A 21,571-nucleotide genomic window follows, 5' to 3' on the forward strand; every position below is an offset into this window, starting at 1 on the left:
GTGGTGGCAACAGTTGGAAGCCAGTCTGGGCTTCAGGTGTGAACTGCAGACCCAACCCCATCCCTTGCCAGGGCTCTGCCCCCACTCCCATCTCCTTCTCATCTCCTCAGCAAGCCATGATTTATAGATGAACAGAATCAAACAGGGCCGCTGGCTGCTGGGATGCCCTGGGGAGCTGCCGGAGAGGGAATGGACTTCTGAAGGCAAGCTCACCAGCTGCCCAGAGTGGAACAGGAGGGGAGAGGGGGAGCAGGTACACATGTACAGGCCAGAGATGTGGACACCCATGGCTCACACACACGTACACAAGCCACGGAGACTAATCCATGGCACAGATACCTATGCCACACCCACCCCCCCAATATATAAATACATGCGCGTGCACGTGCACACACACACACACACAAGCCATGCTGACTTACCCCTTGAAAGGACACCCATGCTTACACTCACACACAAACACACACATACACCCATGGTCACGGTCACAAACAGATGCCTAGGTCACTCTGCTGTCCACAAGGTCTAAGTGTTCATGCACTTCCTCTTGGCCTGGAATTCTCTCCCCACGCATGTTGTTTGTCCTCTGGGGCAGAGCAGTGGGACAGGCAGTAGACATGGAGGCATATGAGCTGGGTTCAAGTCCCACCTCTGCTCCTGGCCAGTGACCCAGGGTAGGTCCTACTCTGGGCCTCAGTGTTTTACCTTCAAATGATGATAAGAACTCCTGACCTCCCCTGCTGGGGTGTCATCAGGATCAAATAATAGCTAGCATTCACTGAGCACGTGCCTTTTGTGGCAGACATGGTGCCAGGAAGTTTATATGCACCATCTCATGGGATCTCCACAACCTTTACCATTATTATTCCCATTTTCCAGAGGAAGAAACAGGCATGGAGAATTAAGGCAACTTGAACTTGTCCTTGACCCTGCTATGGCTGCCCCCCTCTGAGCTGAAGCACGTGACAGCATTCCGTAACATGCTACACTGTGTGACCCAGCCACATTCCACTTCCCTCTTTCCTTCAAGAAGGCCAACCTCTTTCACACTTGAGGCTTCACATAAGCTGTTCCCTCTGCCTGGAATGCCCTTCCTTCTATTCTCTACCTTCTATTCTCTTCTTTCTATTCTCAAGATCTCTGCACAAAGTTGGTCTTCATTCCTTCCCACATTCCTTTCTGCACCCCCTGTAGCTACAGCAATTCATCATTGTGGATTAATAATTAGCATTTTCTATATCTTTCTCCCACTGGGAACACTTGGAGGGCTGAGACCCTCACTCATCTCTGTAGCCCCAGGTCTGGTACACAAGAGAGGCTGGATAAATACATGCTAAACAAATGCATGAAATTATTCAAGGCCCCATGTGAGTCTACCTCCTCCAGGAAGCCCTGCCTGATGACAAGTGCTCACAGAAGTCTTTTCCTTCTCCAAACTTGAATTAACTGCCTCTGTCCAGCCATCTTTTCTTGGGAGTAGGCCTGTCCTCCAAGCAGAGCCAAGGGGTTCTCTTCATTGCTTGGGGTCGCCCACAGCCCACAACCCAGGACACGATATGGAGAAGCCATCAAACATGCTGGAAATCTGGGCGCACAGGCTCTTTTATCCAGAATTCACTTGCTCTGACACTCTCAGATGTTGACACGCATACACCCCATGTCTAGCCCTTCCAAAGTTGTCTCACCATCTCCACACCCTCCTAACCTAGACTGTCCCCCTCTTTTGGGCATCCTCACATCCCAGGCCCTTGCTTTCCTCACCAAGTGCTTTTAATCACAGTAACTAATGTATGTGCAATACTGGATCATGTTCACAGCCCTCAGCATCCCTCTGAAGGTAAATCCTCTTATCTTTATTTTACAAAGACAGAAACTGAGGCTCAGAGGGGGTAAATACTTCCCGAAGAGCACATAGCAGAAGAGAGACAAAGCCAGGATTGGACCTGTAGTCTGGAAGACCTCAGCTCTGCACTTCATGAGAGCTAAGCCTTAAAATAAGTCGCTCCAAGGATAGACAGAAGGGAAGAAAGAAACAGTGAACACAAAATAAAAAGCAGCTTCCACTTCCCCACGGACTTCCCCAAGCACTTCAGAGACCCCTCTTACACACACACATTTGCCGTGGCTCCTTCCTCCCTCCACTGCTCCAGCCGTTGGCCTCAGTAAAGCATCCTCATTAGATAGATACTTAGATGTTCTAAAGGTCTCAGAACATGTTGGGGGTTGGGTTCCTGGGGCTGGACAGGGTAGGAGCGGGAAGAAGAGGCCAGTGGGGTACCTGAGAGACTTTCCCAGGGCCCTGCTGACTAGGGTGCAACCACTGTTCCAGAGATAAAGCAGTGATGTTGGGGGTGGTTGGGGCTACATCTGCCATCACATTCCCATCCTGATCCTGCCTCCTCCCACTTGATTCTGCACAACAATGTGTCAAGCCCCAACGCCTCCCCTCACCATCCTTTGGTGGCTGCAGGATGATGTTCGAGGTGGAGAACAGTGAAAGCTGGAGTCACAGGTTTCCATAGGAAGAACCCCTCCATGTGCATGCAGAGCAGATGAAAACAGAGGAAGGTGGCAGGGCAAGGGCAGAGCCTACCAGCCCCAGGGCTATCTGGGCATGGGAAGGGGGAACATTTTTGGTGCCTATGCCACCTCCCTTCCTCTTCTCGACCCAACATGCACAAAAAAGCCAGAAAAAGGCAGAGTGTGGGAGAAAGCCACGGAAAACCAATGAGCTAAACTCTGAACCCCAGACTGTCAGGCAAAGCTCCAGGCCTCCTGTCATGCTGAATTTTCTGCGCTCTCTTCACTCTAAAACTCACCACTCCAGGCCACCCACCTTGGGAACGGGGGCAGCTCCTTCCTCGTAATAGGAAAAAGAAAATGAGATGGGTGGGTAGAAGGAAAGAAGAAAAAGGAGAGGAAAGAGAGCCTGGCACTCATTTCCCAGGAGAACTGAGCTTTGGCCCTGCCCCCACGCCCTCCGGACAGTCTCTCTGAGTGTCCTTCAGAAAGCAGTGGAGGCACCCAAAACCCCTCCAGCCTCACCTGGGGCGGGAACAAGGCTGCCAAAAGAGGAGGCCTGAGGGGAATTGTTTTGGAAAGTTACAAGTGGCTGAAAATAGGGGCTTAGCACAAGCAAGCCTCCTCAACCTTGACTGTAATAAAAACAGATAATGCGTGAGTGAGCTAGGGAGAGTGTGCTGGCAGGGGCCGCAGAGGCCGGCTGGATGCAGACGGTTTAGAATTCAGAGGAGATGCCAAGTGAGTAAACAGCGAATGAAGGATTATCCGGATGGGCCAGGAGCTGTTCCAGCAAGAAATTGGACGGGGACATGTTAGGATCCACGAGCGCTCCGACTCCTCATCAGGGAGTGGGGCCTGGTGAGATACGAGGGCCTCATCCACACCTTCTCTGCCTCTGCTCTCTCTTCCAGCAGACAGCATGGCTTTGGTAATAACGGCTCAGGTTTGTTCAGTGCAGAACAGTTTACAAAGTGCTCCAGAGTTTACCGAGGGTTTTTAATCCACTGTCACATATAATGGAGGTGATGGGGGAATCTTCTGCCTGGTGACCTCCCCCCCAACTCCACAATTCCTGGCTTAGGGAAGCCTGGTGCACTTGGCTTCAGTCTTCAGCCTCAAAAGGGGGGGTGGAGGGTAACAGAGACCCCAGAGAGCTGCTGAGTCTGGAAGTCATCAGGGTCAAAGCCATTCAGGACAGACAGGGCCAGGTGCCAGCTCTGAGCAGGGAGCCCAGACTGAAGGGTGTCCAGCCAGAAGTTAGCCCAGAACCTGCCACCTACCCTGATCCCAAAGCTGATGAGCTGTCTGGGCAGCTATGAAAATGATCATGTCCATCAGAGCAGTAGGAGCCCAGGAAAAGGAGGAGATCAGATGGAGGGCCTCTCCACCAGGAGTGTGGAGCGGGGGCAGAATCAGGGATGTGTGATGATTAAGTGCAGGCCTTGACCACTAGTTACTCTTATGAATAATGTATTGTTGTGCCTTGGACTAAATCAGCATCTTATTGTTATTAATAATACACGGCTGCAAAGAAGCTAGGGTTGGAACGGTGTGCTGTATTTTATTTGAGGATCTCAGAGCACTTAAGAGTTCCTCAGGCTGATGACTCAACTCTACCTCCCCAAGTCATAGGCTTCCTTACAGGACAGGGCATCTGTCCTGCCCTGACACCCTCCCACCTGGGGCTTGAAGCCATGAAAGCCACAGGGGCTAGGAATCTTCTATCCTGGGATTCAGATTCTTGACTTGAGCTTTTGGTGGGGGAGGGGGCCCATTTAATCTTCACCAGCTCAAGGGCTCTTGGGGATGCAAAATAATGTGAAGCTGCTCTCAGAGATATTCAGGAAGGAGGGATTATAACTAGTGGCAATCTAGGTGTGGGAGAGGTGGATGGAGAGAGACCACTGTGGATCTGAACCCAGTCCTGCCATCCACTGTCACTGTGGCTGTGTGACCTTAGGCAACTAACTCAACTCTCTAGTCCTAAGTCTCCTCGTTAGAATATAAGGTGTCTGAGAATCCCTCTTGGAGGTGCCGTTTTTCCATATTCTGGGGATATTATTTGCACCACAAATATTTGGACGGATCCACGGAGCCCGCGGCTCTGAACTCTGTCCGCGGTGCTGAAACGAGCCGCACGCTGCCTCTGTCCTTGGTGCTGAAACAGAACTCAGTCCCGAAGCTGCGCCCTCCTCCAGACCACCCCGTGCATTGCCCCGGGCGAGCAGAATTCAGGAAACCAGAAACTTTTCCAGGACTGCAGCGTAGCGGTCCCACCTTACTCTGTTAATTACTCCCTGATAAGTCCCGAGTTGAAGCCACAGCCACAAGCAGCCAACCTCGAGGGCCCCCTTTCTTGGATGAGGTCCGCAGATGCCAAGAACCCCAGTCAGCAGCCCTACTCCAGACAAAAAGAGCTTCTCCGCTAATGTAAATACCGCATCCCATTCCCTCGGGGAGCCCCGCCGCACTGCCTCCTGGCGGCTGGCGCGGGTATTGCGCTCAGAGCAGGAACACAGAAGGTCCCCAGCGGTGGCGCTGGGCGTTTAGGGAAGGAGTGGCAGACGGTCGGGCCCCCGCCTCCCCCTCACTCTTCCCGAGGGCAATCTGGAGCTCTGAGCTTGCAGCGCTGCCCAACACCCCAACGTTCCCGGCTGTCTGAACGTTTTCCGGCCACCTTGGGGTGCCATACTGCCCCGTTCACAGCAAAGACTCAACCCACGTTGCTGGATCGTACCAGGTGAAACTTCCTGTTCCCTTCTCCAAGGTGGGTGGAGTAGACCTGTTTAAACAAACACAACCTTTTCTCCGCTGCTGGGCCACTCCTAGCAAGATGAACACAAAGGCCTGTAATATGCCTCCACCAGGGCAGAGGCTCCCTACCTCACACCGACCCAAGTAAGAAACTTGCCCACAGCTCTTCCCTAGGAAGAAGTGGGGGTTGGGGGAGAAGGCCACAGTTGCACCCCACTCCTGTTCCCCCACCCAACAGGTACGGGCTCTGAGAAGTAGATCTGCTTGGTGTCTCTAGGGACTGCTTGATATTAGCCTAACTGGGTGTAGAAATTCCCCTCTTCCAAAAAACAAACAGCAAAATAAATAAAACTACCTGAAGACAACACCCCAAATCAGCTTCTCTGGATCCAGGCAGGGAGTAAATATAATAGCCATTAGTTACAGTAGATATAGCTAATATCATATACTGAGTACTTACTATAGGCCAAGTACTGTGCTAAGAGCTCTGTGAACATGATCTCATTTAGCTTTACCAAACCCCCTTCCCCCAGGGAAGCATCATCATTAGCATCCTACAGCTGAGGAAAGGGGTTCAGAGAGGTGAGGTGACTACTCAGGGTGGTGCAGCTGGCAAGTACTAAGACCAGCATGGAAACCACATATGTCTGCCCTTAGTCTTGCAGCTCAGCTGGGTCCACCTCACCATCCTTCCATGTTCTTCATGAAGCCTCACTGCCCCTTAGGTGTTTCCAAGACCACCCCATCCCCCCACCATCCTCATGTCTCAGCTGAGAGTCACATGGAGGAAGACAGTAACACCTTACACTCCCACAGCACTTTACAGCCTGCAAAGTGCTTTCATAGCCACTGTCCAAATCAACCCTCATGATACTGAGGCCCTCTTTTGATTTTACAGGAGGGAAAAAAACTAAGGCTCCAAGGAATAAGTTTCGTCCCAAGTCACACAATGAGTAGTGGAGCCAGAACTCAGATGAAGATGGTGGTTCTCCCAGCCCAGTGCTCTCTCTCCCCACTTCTTCAAGCCTGGGGTCCTGCAGGTAAGCCAGAAAGGGGGTCTTATGGGCCTTCATCTCCTGAGGGGCTTCCTGAGGCCCTGACCTGAGCTGCTTCCCTCCTCCTGCTCCCTGGGGGCCATCAGTTGGTTCAGCTCTAACTTGGAGTCTCAGAGTCTCATTCTAAATGAAAATTTTTTTCCAGGCAATTACTTCCTGCTAATTAGGAGGCAAGACTGCCAGTCCCTGGGCCCCGGGCTGACCCCTTTTCTCAACTCACAGGGGTGGGGGGTGGTTGAGGTACTAGGCAGCAGCACCAGCCACAGAATCTGCCTAAATTGGACCCATCATCTGTAGGAGGCCAGGAAACTTTTGAGGGCAGGGGGACTGGAGGTGGAGTAAGAAGCTCCAAGGAATGGGAAGAAGGGCGGTGGGGATGCTGAGGGGGGAGGGACTAAAGTGGGAGAAAGCCAGGGGACAAGAAGCTGGAAGAAGCCTAGACATGCTGTGCACAGTAAGAGAGAGACCGGGGCTCAGGAGCAGCAGGGAGAGCCAGGAAGATCCAGAGAAACGAGGACACGTCATAGGAAGGAAAAAGGAGGCATCTCAGGAAGCAGGGAGACAGAGGAGGAGGGAGAGATCTCCCCTCTGCAAAGGGAGAGAAAGAAGGCATCTTGGAAAATGGTCAAGATTACGGAAAGTGGAAGAGGTAGAGGTGGGGAAACACTAGGAGACTCCGGGAAGGGGAAGGAGAGAGAAAGGAGGAATTGCTGAAGGAAAGCCCCGGGGAGAAGGGGAGGAGAGCGGGGGAGGATGGCTAGAATGGCAGCTCCTAGGGCCCCAAGAAGGGCTCTCTCTACGTCATTGTCCTTGAGCCTCCCCCAATGTCAGCACCCAGCCAGTCGGGCCTGCACGCCCTCCTACGCAGCTACAGGTGTGCGCGGGCATGATGGCAGGCCACCAGCCGGCTCAGGCCCCAGATGCTCCACTCACCCAGGGCAGCCAGCTGACTTTCCTTCCTGCCAACCTGCCACCCCCTCCAGCAGGCTAAGCCAGGACCCTCCTGGGTTACAAAGCAACATGACCAAGGGGCTCTGGGACTGTGTGGTCCAGCCCCTCCACTTTACAGAGGGAGGATCATAGGCCCAGAGAGGAAACAGTGCTTGTCCAAGGTCATAGAGCAAGTGAGTGATGAGGCCAGATGAAAAGGGCTCAGGGGCTAAGTTGCAATGGTGGGTCCTGTTCCCTATTGGGCAAAGCTAATAACAGGAGACAAGATGGGTCTTGGTTGAGAGCAAGTCAGTCCCTGATCAGTCTAAGCTGTGGAGTGTGTAGTGGCAGGTAGAAGGGAGCGAGGGTTGCCAGGGGCTGGAAGGGAAGCAAAGGAAGTCAACATTTATGGAGCACTGGGTGGGAGGGTTCGGCATGGGTTATAATTGCAGCTAACATTATTGAGCACTTACTAGGTACAGTGTTGCAGCCACTTAAGACATTATGTGCAGATCTCATTTAATCCCCACGATAACCTTATAAAGTAGATATTACTGTTATTCTATTATGGGAAAGAAAGTGAGACTCAGGGGGGTTGAGTAATTGGCCAAGTCCGCAGACTAACCAGTGGCCTGGTTCTAACTCAGGCAGTTGGCCACTGCTCTGAGGACCTCTCCAGCCTCATATTATCAGATCCTCAAGCTCCCAACATCCCAGCCCAGCCCTGGCAGAATCCAGGCCCCAGATGCCAATCGGGTTACAGTTCTGTGTTGTGGGGCCTTCTTGTGGCCCAAAGGAGCTCCTAGACTTGAATAAGCCCTGTCTTAAGGTGCTGGAGTCTGGGTTCTAGTCCTGGCTCTGCCACTAACTTACTGTGTGACTTTGGGCAGATCATTTAACCTCTCTGGCCTTGGTGCTCCCACCTATATCATCAAAGGGTAGAACGAGATAATAAGAGCTAGTATACATGGTGCTAACTCTGTGACAGGCATGGTTCTAGGCAATGTACGGACACGAACTCAGGGAACCCTCCCAGCAGCCCTCTGAAGTACTGGCTCCATTTTACAGACAGGGAAACGAGGCAGTGAAAGGTTAAGTAACCTGCCCAAGGCCACAAAGCTAATCAATACTTGGCCGATCTGGGATTTGGATCCCATTGCTTTTGATCCAGAGCCCATGCTCTGGCTGCTGTTCTGCATTATTTCCCTAGTGACTCTCTCAGCCCCTGCTTGGTGCCCCAGAGAGATCTGCCCGTGTCCCCCTGCACAGGCACACACGCCATCATGTTTCCACGTGGGAAGCACCGTCATGTGTCCGCATGACTTGACATACGTTTGCTCATGCCTCCACGCCTGCCCTGTGCTTCCACCCAGTTTCTGTCTGGAATAGCCACACACGGCCATCCATGTCCGCAAGAACAGGCCAGCACCAGCAGGCCCACATGCAAGCGCACACACGGCCCCCTTTTCTGGGCACTGGCTGACTCGTGGGAGCCGTGTGCCAGGCTTCAGCACAGGGCCACGTGGCCGTGACGTGGGCTGCCACACCCCTTCTCCTCTGCCCCCCTCCAGTGCTTGGGTGGCTCACACATCACATCACGCACCTGCCGGCACCCCCATCCATGCTGCCTTCCTCACGCCTCTCCCCTAACAGAAGCAGGCACCTTCTCCAGGAAGGAAGCAGGCACCGGCCCAGCCTGGCTCCCACAGCCCAAAGATGCCAGCCAACCCGGGGGCGGAAAGGGAGAAAGAGGCATCACTTGGAGGCTCTGGGGGCCCGGGGGCCATGGTTGCCGTCTGAGACTAAGCCCTCCCTTAGGTCTGAGCACCAGAGCTGAGCACTCAAGACCCTAGAGATGCCAGCCCCCCTCTGTCATTGCCAGATATGGGGCCAGAGGGGGGACCAGGGGCAGAGGGTCTGCTCATCGCTCCGGAGCAGGACTGGGGTGCCAAGAGGGCTTCTCTGGCCAAGTTACCATTGCACCCCCCACCACCCCATCCCTGGTCCCTGCTCTCTCCTCCCCCTGCCCAAGCATCTCGGAGTTCTGGGTATTTTTAGGCCTCAGCTGACAGGCTGTGAAATCGCTCCCTTCGCACCTCCCTAACCAGGCGGGGGCTGGAGAGAGAGGGATGGGGTTGTGGGGGGGGGGGCACACACAGCCGATTCATCAGGCTCCTCCAGGGCTGGCAGGTGCCAAGCAGGGAGTAAGGGGTGCCTCCCCTTGAGTGAGAGGATCCTTCCCCGGTGCCTGGAGAGAGGGAGAGGAGACAGGATGGGAAGGAGGCTCTGCCCCACTCCAGGGACCTGAGAACAAAGCTTTAGGGGACACGGAGCACTAAAGCAGGTGCAGGGGACACCCTTTGAGTCCAGCTCTGCAGCCAATACTAATTCCCAGCCCTCCCTTCTGAGTGATGGGCCGAGAGACGGCTGGCTCAGATCCTAGTGGGATGAGGGAGGCACCGGGTAGTGTAGTCCAGTGGTTAAGAGCTAGACTTGGGCGTGAGGCTGACTTGCAATCTCATCCCTGCTCTACTGAGTGACCTGCTGAGACACTCCACGTCTCTGGGCCTCAGTTTCCTCATCTGTACAACAGTGGTAATGATATCTCCCTTGAGGGACTGCTGTGACGATTAAATGAAAGATGTGTGGGGAGAACGAGGTGGTCTTTGGACCCACCAGGCACTGCTAAGAGATTCTCCTTTGCTGCTTGCCCCTACTGGCAAATCCTCCCAACTATTCCTTCTCTGGGCTGCCTTCCCTACTGTGATCCCTGAGTCAGGAGCCCACAGTTCACCCTGGCTCTTTGGTGCCCACCAGACCCCCTCCCCCAGGGGAACAAATCCCCAGCGAAGGTGGGCAGAAAATGTAGACCCTCCCCGCCCCCCTGCCTCCTGCTGCGGGGCACATATACATATCACGTGTGCACACAGACCCACATGCCAACACGCTCGCACGCTGCCCGTGCCTGGGTGTGAGGGCGTTTGCGCTGGGATGACCCCCTCCCCGGGAAGTGGGAAGACATACCCAGGTCCTGCTGCGAATGGGCCCCTGTGCCAGGGGCCGTGGGCATGGAGAAGGGGGCGGCCTGCCTAGTTGCTGTGGAGACAGGTTGGCTCTGGCGGGGCGCTGGAGCTCAGGCCTGGCAGCTGGAGCTCAAGCTGTGTGGCTCCTCCAGGGCTGGGCCCTGATGCCCACGGTGGGCGGGGGGGGGGGGGGGGGGGGAATGGCGGTGCAGAAGCGATTCTCAGCAATCTTAACTGTGTTTACCGGGCCCTGGGCCTGCTCACCTTGGCTCTACCTCTCTCCCCGGGAGGCTTTCTCTGATACACCAGGCCCCTAGGTAAGCCCCCCTAGGAAATCCACGCCCATCTGCACCAGGCTGTCCCCTTGACTGGCCATTACCCACCACAAGCTTTCCAAGGGCAGGGCCGCAGACCTCCTGGTACGGGTGCTTTGGACACAGCCCTGTGCAGGTGAGACAGGAGGGGCTGGACAGAGGTGGGAACAGATATGTTAACGGCTGGAACTCCAGCTTCGTGTACCTGCCTGCCTCCAGGCTTCCCGCCCTCCACACGGCCGCAGAGTTAAAGCTCTTTAGAGAGATATGCTTGAAAGCTCTCCGTGGCCCACCATTGCCCATTAAAAAGAAATAAAAAGTCCAGCTTTCCTATTTCAGAATGCCAGGACCTTGATAATCTGGCCCAGCCTCCGTTCCTACTACTGCCCCCCACAGGCCTCCCTTCCAGCCCCCACGCTCAGACAGTCACCGCTGCCTCGACCTGTCACACCTTGGGGCCATTGCACGTGCTGTCCCCACCACACGGAACGCCTCCTCCCTGCCTGCTCACATGGCAAGCTCTTATTCTTCCTTTGAGACCCAAAGCCCTGGACCCAACGCTCATGCTCCTAGGTCTGGCTGTGTGGCTGGAATCCCAAATCAACTTCTAACTGCAAGGGCCCCGTCCCAGGGTGGTCTCATGATGGACGAGCTACCGTACATCGTGGGCTTGGAACAGCACCTGGCACCCACGGAACACTCTGCTCCACACATCTTTGCTGTTCTGATGGTAACTGACTGACACTGCCTCAGTGAAGCCCACCCCACAGCTCCCCAACCAGGGCTGAGGCGGGCGGTCCTCCTCAGAGCTTCCGGAACCCTCGTCTCAGACGTCAGTCACTTCGTGCAGGATGATGTTGAGAACAGCTGCCGTTGACTGAGTGTTTACTATGCGCCGGGCTTTCTGCTAAAGATGTTTTCTGCCTCATCTTATCCTCCAACCCCATGGGAGGTAAGAACCATCATCATACCCGTTCAACAGGGGAGGAAACTGAGGCCAGGCTGGTGGAGTAACTGGCTTCAGGGACACAGTCGCAGATGTCTCTGCCAGAAGCTGTTTGACCCCAGAGACCTGGCTCAAGCAAGCTGTCCCCTCCTGCGTGGACGTAAAGCAAGTAGCACATACTGAACAGTCCACAAATAAGAACTTGCTGTTACTGTACTATTCTTATTATCAGGGGAAGGAACAGGGTATGTTGGGTGACCTAAGAGGGGCTTCCTTAGCTGGACCCCCTATGAAGCAGAGGACTCCCATTTTCCTGGAGAAAGAAAGTAAGGGCTCAGAGGGGCTCTTGGGCTGCCAGGGATGGAGGTCAGGATGGCAAGAAGGTGTACAGGGAGCCCCAATATCTGGACCTGGTGGACCTGAGGAACCTGAGGGATGCTGGAGTGAGTGAGTGCTCGTGGGTTTCATGGCAGGCCCAGGTTGGGCAGAGCGGGAGAGGGCCTGCCGTGCGCTGGCTGGGCTGGCCACCGCTCTCCGGCCCTGCTGACAACACCCTGTGGTAATGAGACGGATCCAATTTGTACCCAGGGCCCCGCCGGGAGCAGCTGCCACGGCAGGGTTTGAAGTAATTTAATTGGACACATTAGCCTCACAGCTCTCTCCTCTGCTCCCCTCGTGGACGGCCTCACGCAGGCGCCCCTCCTGGCCTCCCACACCCCACGCCACCCCACCCTGGTTGGAGGCAGGGTGCTTGCTTTGCCAGCCAGCACTGTGAGACCCTTGCCTGCTAGGACAGACCCCCGGGGACCCCTCCTCTCTCATTCTGGGGGCTCCTGAGGGCTCTAGAACCACAGAGCTGGAGAGGTTCTCTAGACCCAAAGTTCTCCCCTTTCTCTGATGGAACCAGCAACTCAGGGCTGGGACTCAGATTTCTCCAACCTACCTCCTCTGATGGGCAGCTCCCCAAGCCAGCTGAAGGACCCTTGCTTCCTGCACTCCAGAAAGGGCATCAAAGGAGCAGGGCCACTACCAAGATGGGGAGGGCAGTTCTCCTCTGAGGGCTCTGGTGAGGAGTGCGTACACACACACACACACACACACACACCCTGAATCAGACAAACACATATGCACGCTCCGTTATACACACACACACATGTTGACAGACCCACAGGTGGCTGGGGACATGCCCGTATCTGTACACACCAAAGCTCCAACCCCTCCACGTCTGCGGCCCTGCGTGCTGCACAGCCAGGTGAGGCCCTGCTCCCAGCAGGTGGAGGCCTGAGGCGGCCAGGCTGGCAGGTGGGAGGGTGTGGCAGGGGGCAGGCAGGGCCCCTGGAGGGCACAGGCCCCGCCTGACTGGGTACAGGGCCAGGGGAGCCACCCTCCCCCAATGTTTTCTGTCACAGCTCCCCGTGCACCTCGATGCACCTCGCTACAAATCCACTCATTAGCTGCTGTTTACAGCGGGCACGGCGCTCAAATGAGCACAGCTATCACGGCTGTCCAGCTGCCACCCGCCGCGCGCACGTAGGTACACACACAGCGCAGCGCTTCTGCCCACCAGCCCCACGCTTCCTGTCCAGGGTCCCACACACTCAACCCCTCGGGTATGTCAATTCCCCAAACGTCCCAGCTCACCATACCGCTCAGTCGGCTCCCGGCCTAGCCCGACACCTCTTCCAAGGGGTCCCTCCAGGCTGAAGCTGCAGAGCCCCTCAGGGCAGGCCCGACGAACCAGCCCACCCTCTGGCCAACTGGGTCCAGAGTTCCAGACACAGGCTCTGGGTGCCGTCCAGCCCCTTCCACAGGTCCCATGCTGTCTGCCAACTCTGTTCAAACCCTTGGGGAATTCTGCTGGGTGAGACCGAAGTCCTGCCCTCCAGACACAAGTTGGACAGGGCCCAGCAAGGCTGCCCCTGCTGCCCAGAAGGTCAGGGACGTCCATGTCCATGGAACTGGCACAGTTCACCTGGTACCACTGGCTGGGGTTCTCCGGCAAGGCAGGCAGGTGCCCGGGCTGGGCCTGGCACAGGCTGGCTCCGGCACCTGGCCAGACCAATGACCGCCCCAACAGACAGCGCTGGCCTTACCAGTGGCATGTGTCACCTGCTGGGCACTGCGCAGGGGACAGGGCACTAGCTCCATGCAGGGCTGCCCAGGCCCACCTGAGATGCCTCAATGCCTCTGAGGAGCCTGTGCACCCAACTCCTCTTCCAGCCAAGAGTCCTCTGCTCAGCACTGGGCCTCTGCCCCCGCCACCACCCCCCCCGCCCCCCCAGCCCCCACACATACGTGGAGGCTCCCCTCACCACTCCTCTCCCTGCTGTTCCCGGCCTCACTCCCCTGGGGGGAGAAGCAGTTATTGAAAACATTCCATCAGATTCAATAAGGATTCAAAGTCCCTGAGAGAATAGGGGGTGGGTGGGTGGGGTGTGGGGGTGGAGAAAGGCGTGGGAAGGGGGGAACCACCCACGCCTCCTCTGCCTGTCCCTCAGGCAGGGCTGGAGGGGGTGAGAAGGGGACAGTCCTCCACTGTCACTCTGTGTTGCCTTCGATACCACTTCGGCCTGAGCTTGGGGTCAGCCAGGGGCGAGGCCCAGCTGCCCAGGGCCTGTCTTTGTCCACCTGACACCCACCTGTTCCTCTGCCTTCCAGCTGTCCCTCACCTGTCACCTGCTGGCCTGTGGGTTCCCACCCCAGTCCAGCCTCTTCCCCAACCAGAAGGGGCTGTAAGGCTCTCTCCCTCTCCACCATCCCCCAGTCCTGACCACCCAGCCCGTGGGGCAAGCAGTTCCCCCAAGGCCACTGAACAGCATGACCCAAGGCCAAGGGGGGAGGTCCTGTCTCCCTGGAAACACTACAGCTTGGGGGCACTGGCTACCCTGACCCAAGCCCCACAGAAGCCGTATGTCCAACCCTGCATCTCAGACTTGCTCTGCCCCAAGTCCCCCTCCAGACCGTGGTCCGTCGGGAGGTCCCTTGATCTTTAGTCCCAGACTCTGACCCAAGCCCAGGAGGCAGCCCAGGGAGGTCTGGGCCTGTGCAGGTGAGGTAGGTGGGGGGTAGGGGGAGAGTTTGTCAGAGAAACGGTCACTCAATTCTCCCTGGACTATCCCGCCCCCCAGCCCCTGTCCCTAACCTTTACGGCCTTCACAGCATATACTACTGATTTGCCCTTTCAGCTGGGCCCTGAATGTTGCCCCACACATCACCCAACAGCCTCTGCCCCTAACGTGTGCCCAGTGGGTGGAGGGTCGGCCTAGACAATCGTGTGGATCTTTCTGCCATGAGAGAGAAGACCCGCTCTGCCAAGGCCCCCCCACTCCCCAGGGATGAACTGCCCAGCAGAGTTGCTGTAGGCAGCAGAGCCCACTAACAGGTGGGACAGACGGAGAGGACGTCAAGTACTACTATCCCCAGGGACAAGTTCACAGAGGGCTGGGGGCAGGGCTGGTGGCCCTCAGGACCTGAACTCTCCTGGAGCTGCTGCACCAGCCCAGACGTTCCCTCTCTGGCCTTGCTCACTCACTCACCACAAGGTCACCTCTCCCTCCCTCTCTCCCTGATGCTATCCTGCCTGCCCACAGCAACGCTGACCCCTGCGGGCCTGCGGAGGCCCTGCCCTGCCGGGGGGGACAGGGACACAGGAAGGCCTGGCCAGGCCAGCTTTGGGATGGACAGAGGATGGAGGCTGAGGGCCGGGAGAGGGCCGCCTGTCTGTCGGTGTGGACGGAGGGGAGGTTGCAGGCATGGCCGGGGAGGCGGGACAGTTTGGAGCAGAAGTGAGGGGGGTGGGGGGGCTGGCCTTTGTTCTTCACTGGGCTCTGGCTTTCCCCCACAGTCCTTTGCTTCAGCCACAACAGATGAGGAAGAGAATTGCCTGGAGGCCAGGGGCCCCCATGGGGAAGGAACTGCACCTGTCCCCCTGTCGGGGTAAGGGTTTTGGCAGTAGGCTGAGCCCTGTGGGGACTTGCAGAGTGAGTGGGCTGAAGTAGGGGGTACCACAGGGACCTTCTGGAACCAGGATGGAATATGGGGGAGGAGCAAAAGACAGGAGATTAACATATTTTTTTAAAGAATTGGGCCACAGGTGTTCTAGGCAGTGGGATGAGGGCATGAGGATGTGAAAGGTACTGGCCTTTGGGAGACCGGAGGGATGAGCCTGAATCACACACGAATTAATTTGCATATCTTACTCCCACCCAGTGCCAGCCTTGGAGGACACATATCCTGCCTGGGGGAGCAGAGTCTGGGGAGCCCGGGGTGAGCTGGGGAGGGGGGAACGTCTGGCCTGGCACTGTAGGGATTATAGGAGGTGGGCAGGGATGTCAGGTGGCACAGAGGCCAGATTGAGGTCCCTGGCCCCTCAGAGATCCCCAGGGGACTAGGATCAGAAGCAAATTCTGCCCTCTCCAGCCTATTGCTGACCCCATCCAGCCCACTGTCCACATCAGAGAGACATAAACCTCAGGCCAGTCTGCTTCCCAGTCAGAATTGGCCCTGCCACAGGACTGGTGGGTCCTGCAACCGGAGTGGGCAAGTCAGGTCTCCAGCCCAGACGGGGAGGCCCATTCAAAGGGGAGAGGGAAAAGTCTGGGGGCTTCCAGCATGTCAGGGGCAGCACTAGGTTCCAGGCCCTTTGCCCAGAAGATGCCAAGCACATCAAGTTGGCCTCCGTGGAGAGGGCAGAGGTGCTTGGAGGAGTGGTGATGTCATGGTGCTCAGTCGTGGGAGGAAAGAGGAGGGAGGGAGAGGGGACAAGGGCAGGGCCCCAGGCCACTGGCCTAACAGGAAAGGGGAGGCTGCCGGCAGGGCAGGGCGGGGGAGGGGAGTGTCCTCACTGCATCCCTCCTTCCATCTTCAAGCCCCGGAACTGGTCTCTGAACTAAGCTATTGGCTTCTGAGAGGGTGATCAAAGCAAGAGAATGCCTCTGTGCTTGGTCCAAGCGCTCGAAGCTGGCATCTTCTTGGGGGAAGATGCCAGGGTAGGTGACCTGGGTCCAGAGAGATGAAGGGAGGCTTCTCCAAAGGCAATGTCCCTTCAGCCATCACCTAGAGGACATTTATAGATGGGCATGAGGTTCCAGAGAGGGAGACTCAGACTTCTCCACCTATATACGCAAGCGCTGAATAAGTGCAATGCCTGGCACCCAGGAGGTCCTCCTCAGCGGGCTCAGGCTGCCATGACTTGATGAGGGTGAGGACGGAGGCAGGGACAGGCTGAGGCTGCCCCTAGAGGGAAGGAGCAGTTGTGGGGCCGGGGCAAGAGCGGGAAAAGCTGGTGCCCACTGGACTGCCCTCAAAAGCCTTGGGGCTCTAGGTCCCTTCTGTGGAGGGGCTTAGAGCTGTCCCTCCTCCCAGGACCCCCAACCCCCAGAGGTCAGCAGCAGTAAGCCTGGAGGCTCCTCGTCTGGCAGCAAGTCCTCAGGCTGGGGTGTCGTGCTTTCAGCAGCAGAGAGAAACCCAGAAGCAGAGACCCTGCTGCTACCAGAGCTGGAAGACCGGGGGTGCTGGATCTGGGGTGGGGCACCCCAGGTGGGAGCTGAGACTGAGCCTGGGCAGGAGCTGCAGGGGACCTGCCTACAGGTGGGCACTGTGTGAGGAGGCGTCGGGAGCCAAGGAGGAAATGGCAGAGCAATTTCCCCAGGAAGGTGGAAAGATTCCTCGGCTTGGCTTCCAGGATGCCAAGCAGACGTGGGCTCCCAGGCCACTCCCTGGCTTGGGGCTTGGGTTCTGGAGAAATGCAAAGGAGCGCGGCCCCTCCCCCTCCCACCCCCGACAGGACTGGAGTGAGTTTGGGGTTCTTTGCTTCCCCCCTCCCCAGGCCCAGGAGAACATTCCCCTGGTACCCCTATTCTCACCAATCTCTGCTCTCTTTCGCCTCAGGTACCCCTGCCTCCCTCCTCAATGCTCCCACGGCTCACCACCTCCCAGGAGCCCCCCTCCCCTGCTGCTGCACCAGATTCCCACTTGCCCCCTGGCACCCTCTCCATTCACAGTTGGCACCTCCGATGTCACTCCGCTTCCCCGTGCCCACAACCTTGGCCGAAAAAGCTACCTGGGATCCTTGTCCTGGGGTCCCCTAGCACTGGCACCGGGGAGGCGCTGGTGCTGGGGACCTAGGGGTGCCTCTGAGGGCACTGCGGGGGCAGCGGCTCCTCGCTCTGCCACACACGTTGTCCTTGGGCTGCTGGGGGTTGGGGGGGGAGGTCCTTGTGGGGACACTGCGAAGCCGGCGCCCGGCATCAAGCTTGGCAGTGCCTGGACTGCGGGGGGCCGGGGTCCGAGCTGCTGTCGCTCAAGCCCGCGCTCCCGGGGCTGGGGTGACCCTGCGTGGGGTGGCGGGGGGGGGGGGCAGTCCGTGCGGCTCCGGTGGACAGCAGCCCCGAGCTGGGGCTCCGAGACGGAGCCCGGCGCTGCTGCCGTCCTGCCCGCCGGTGCGGGGCGCCCCAGCCCGCGCGGGGCCGCGCTTACCTGGGCTGGCCGCCTCCGGGTCCCGGTACATGGTCCCTTCGTCGCCGGCTCCCTCCGGGCTCTTCAGAGCCGCCCGCGGCCAAGCGTTGCTCCGCCGCCGCTGCAGGGCATGGGGCCGGGCGACCCCCGGGGGCGGGTCCGAGGGCGGGGGCCGCGCGGGCTGCACCGAGCCGCGGAGCCGGGGAGCGGGGGCCGCCCGCCAGCCCTCCCGCCCGCCCGCCGAGCACGCCGCCGCCGCCGCCGAGCCGCGCCGAGCCTCCTCCCTCCGGCCTGCGCGCCGCGTGTGCGCGCCGGAGCGTGTGTGAGTGTGTACGAGGCCGTGTGTATGTGTGTGTGTGTGTGTGTGTGTGTGTGTGAGCGCGTGTGTGAGCGCGCCCGGGGCACCGCCGGCGCCGCCCGCCCCGCTGCCCAGCGCCGCCGCCACCGCCTGCGCCCGCTGCCGCCCGCTGCCGGCCGCGCGCCGCACTGCAGCCAGAGCCCGCCGCCGCGCGGAGCCGCCCCGAGGGCACCGCCGCCGCCCCGCGCCCCGCCCGCAGCCCCCGCAGGGAGGGCACGGAGCCCGCCGGCTGGGCTCTTCGGGCCGGCGAGTCCCGCCGCACTGCGCGACCCACCCAGCCGGTGAGCCCCTGATGGCGGCGGCTTCGAACCCGGCCGGCCACCTCCTCCGAGGTGCCCTTTGACTCCGTTCCAAAAGGCGTGGAGATCCACTCCGGGTTTTCCGCTAGGTGGCGGCTGGAGGGCGTCAGCTCGGGACTCGACAGCGCGGCGGTCCCGGGAAGGGGAGCTGGTGCGTGTAAAAACCAGGAGTGGATTTTTGCCAGAGCTGAGCCTGGCTCTGCCAGCCTGGCCATCCCCAGAGCTTGTGCACAGCTGGAGCCAAAAGGTCTAGGATCTCCACCCTCTGTGAGGGACTAGGCCTAGTGACCCTCGCCACTTAACCCAGCCGCACAGTAGAAGCAAACAGATCTTTCAGCCTTTGCCCCTGCTTCTCTCAAACGACTGCTCCACTGTCCCCCCACCCCCTTTTCTTTGACCCCAGAACTTCACTGGGTAAGAAGGAAAGGCCTCCTTCCCCTTCCAACCCTGGGGCTCACTTGGCCCTCTCTGCCCCTGTGTCAGCTCAGCACAGTCCAAATCAGGTGAACCCTAATTCCTTTTTCTCTACAGAATTGGAGCTGTTTGATTCTGGGGTGCGGAGGAGAAAGGGCCCATATCCCAGGGCTTTGCAAAGCCTGGAACTGAATCATTGGTGGTTTCAGGTACAGCCCCCACCCCCACCCCTAGCCAGCCACACACACACAGAGGCACACAAATACACCTCCTGCACAAAGAGGTACAGACACTGCAGCGTCACACAATACAGGGCCTGCCCCTACCCTGAACTGAAGGGCATAAACAGGAGGGCAAAATCCCGGGGCCTCCTGCACATCGTCCCCTCCCCTCCACTGAGAACACAATTCGCAGGTGAACCAGGCTTTCCAGAGTCAAGGATTCCTACTGTCACCCCCAAGAAAGGGACTTTATACTGCACAGCTCACACCCGGCCACACCTCCACCTTCCCACAGCGCATCAGGCTGCCAGCATCCGCAGGGACAAACCTCCATCTCAAGTCTCCTCCAACACACTCACACACACACCCCATCCCCATGAACTCACATGGAGCCTATTACACACACACACACACACACACACACACATTCACCTCCACCCACAGCTTCTCTGGTTGAGAAACACAAGGAAATTCCCCCAAGCAAACCTCCATGAAGACTGTTCCGGTGGAGAACAGATTTCCTTGGATTAAATGTTCTAATTAAAAATGGAAGGAAAAAAAAAAGCATCTGTAGGTTCTAGCCCATAATTCCTCAGTGGCCAGAAATCTCAGCTCCTTATCCCCTGGTCAAGGGCCATTATGTTTCACACATCCTGCAGCCACTCTCACCCACATGCAACCAAGAATTCAGGTACTATCCACACACCTCTTTTTGGCAAACCCCAGAAAGCCAAGCCAACAGGCTGCCACTCCATAGTCTCCAGGCTTAGCTAGTTCCTGCTCCCACCCCCAGCTGCCGCTCTCACTGCCCTAGTGAAGAGCAAATAGTTCACCCCCTCCCACCCCCACCCCTCCCCATCCCTTTGCCCACACCCCTGTCGTGAATGGGTACCACACAGAAAGACTCCCGGTTTGGGAATCTTCCGAACCCATCAATCTGAGAATCCAGAAGGAGGACAGCAGAATTCATCACTGCAACTCAACAGATCTTTATAAGCATCTAGAATCATGGAGTTTTTCAGAGTTGGTGGGGAGATGGCCTCTGAGAGATGACCCAGGCCACTCCTCAGGTGACAGATGGTGAAGATGAGGCCTCTGGAGGGGAAGCTAAAGGCCCAGAGCTAACAGCCCAGGGAGCTGGTGAGAGAACCAGGGGTAGAACCCTTGATCCTGACTCCCTGCCTTTTGCCGACCAATCTGAGATTTGTGAGAAGCTTGCTCCCATCCGAGAGCTTACAGCCTATGCCTTACAAAAGTAAAAAATCTCAGTCTTATCCACTGCCAGCAGGCATTAGCCAACCATTGTTCCAGACTGTCAGAGCTGGACAGTCCCTCAGACATACTGGATAAACCCCATGAGGTATAGTTGTGGAAACTGAGCTCTGGGGCATTGGGAACCTCAGGCATTGGGAACCTCAGTCATTGGGCATCTGCCTGCATCACTGACACAGGAAAAGCTCTGAAGCCACCCTTTCTCTGGGTCTCAGTCATTCTGTCTAGGGGATGCAGAGTCATTGGAAAGAGGAAAGTATACAGATGTATGTGGCTCTGCCATTCATAGCTGTGTGACCTTGGGCAGACTACTTGACACCTCTGGGCCTCAGTTTCCTCATCCATACAATGGAGATAATAACGCCTACTTCCTTCAACTATTATAAAGATTAAATGAGATGATAAAATTAAAGCACTTAAAATGATACTGGGAGCACAGAACTTATTCTTGACCAATTTTGAATGCCATTACTGCCATTTGTTTATGCTTAACAGGGACACCACATACTCCCCATTCCCATGTTTTGCCTGTCAGGGAAGTTCTTCCAGATGTCTAACCTTGAACCAGTCTCCTGCATTTGAAGGTTACTCCCTCCTGCTGAAGCATCATTGAGAGCCAAGCCAACTGTGAGTTCCTGTCTTCTGAGCACTCACTGAGGGCTGGGCAACAAGCAGGAAATGAAGCCTGGGGGAGCGAGCAGGTCCTCTGAGAAAGATCAGAGGGTGTGAATCACCCCTGCTCTGCCTGGTCCCTCTCAGGTGAGGGCCTGGGGATTTGGCCTCTCTCCTTCCCGTCCCACCCTCATTCTCTGATGCTGCTGGCCCTGTGTCCTGGGTTCCATGACATGGCAGGAAATGCTGGCAGCATCTGGTTCTCCAAAGAGTGTCATCGTGCATCCTGTGGACCCCTCGGGCCTGTTTCTGATCTGGTGCTGTCTTCAGGGCCCAGATGTCCTGGGTCGGCTTTGGGAGGGATGTGAAGCAGGGAGGGACGTTCTGTCCCACA

General features: G+C 57.3%; 1 protein-coding gene across 6 annotated transcripts in view; it reads right to left on the bottom strand.

Annotated features, from left to right (window-relative positions):
* Window positions 1-18,184, bottom strand: part of SYT7 (synaptotagmin 7) — a 59,541-nt gene extending 41,357 nt beyond the window's left edge. For all 6 annotated transcript variants that reach the window (XM_057728789.1, XM_057728788.1, XM_057728784.1 and 3 more), the window contains exon 1: window positions 18,023-18,184. In XM_057728789.1, coding sequence (XP_057584772.1) covers window positions 18,023-18,053 — 31 coding nt within the window. In that variant the 5' untranslated portion in view covers window positions 18,054-18,184. The remainder of the gene's footprint in view (window positions 1-18,022) is intronic.
* Between the last annotated feature and the right edge of the window lie 3,387 nt (window positions 18,185-21,571).

This window comes from Hippopotamus amphibius, chromosome 3 (assembly GCF_030028045.1).
Source record: "Hippopotamus amphibius kiboko isolate mHipAmp2 chromosome 3, mHipAmp2.hap2, whole genome shotgun sequence".
NCBI lineage: Eukaryota > Metazoa > Chordata > Mammalia > Artiodactyla > Hippopotamidae > Hippopotamus > Hippopotamus amphibius.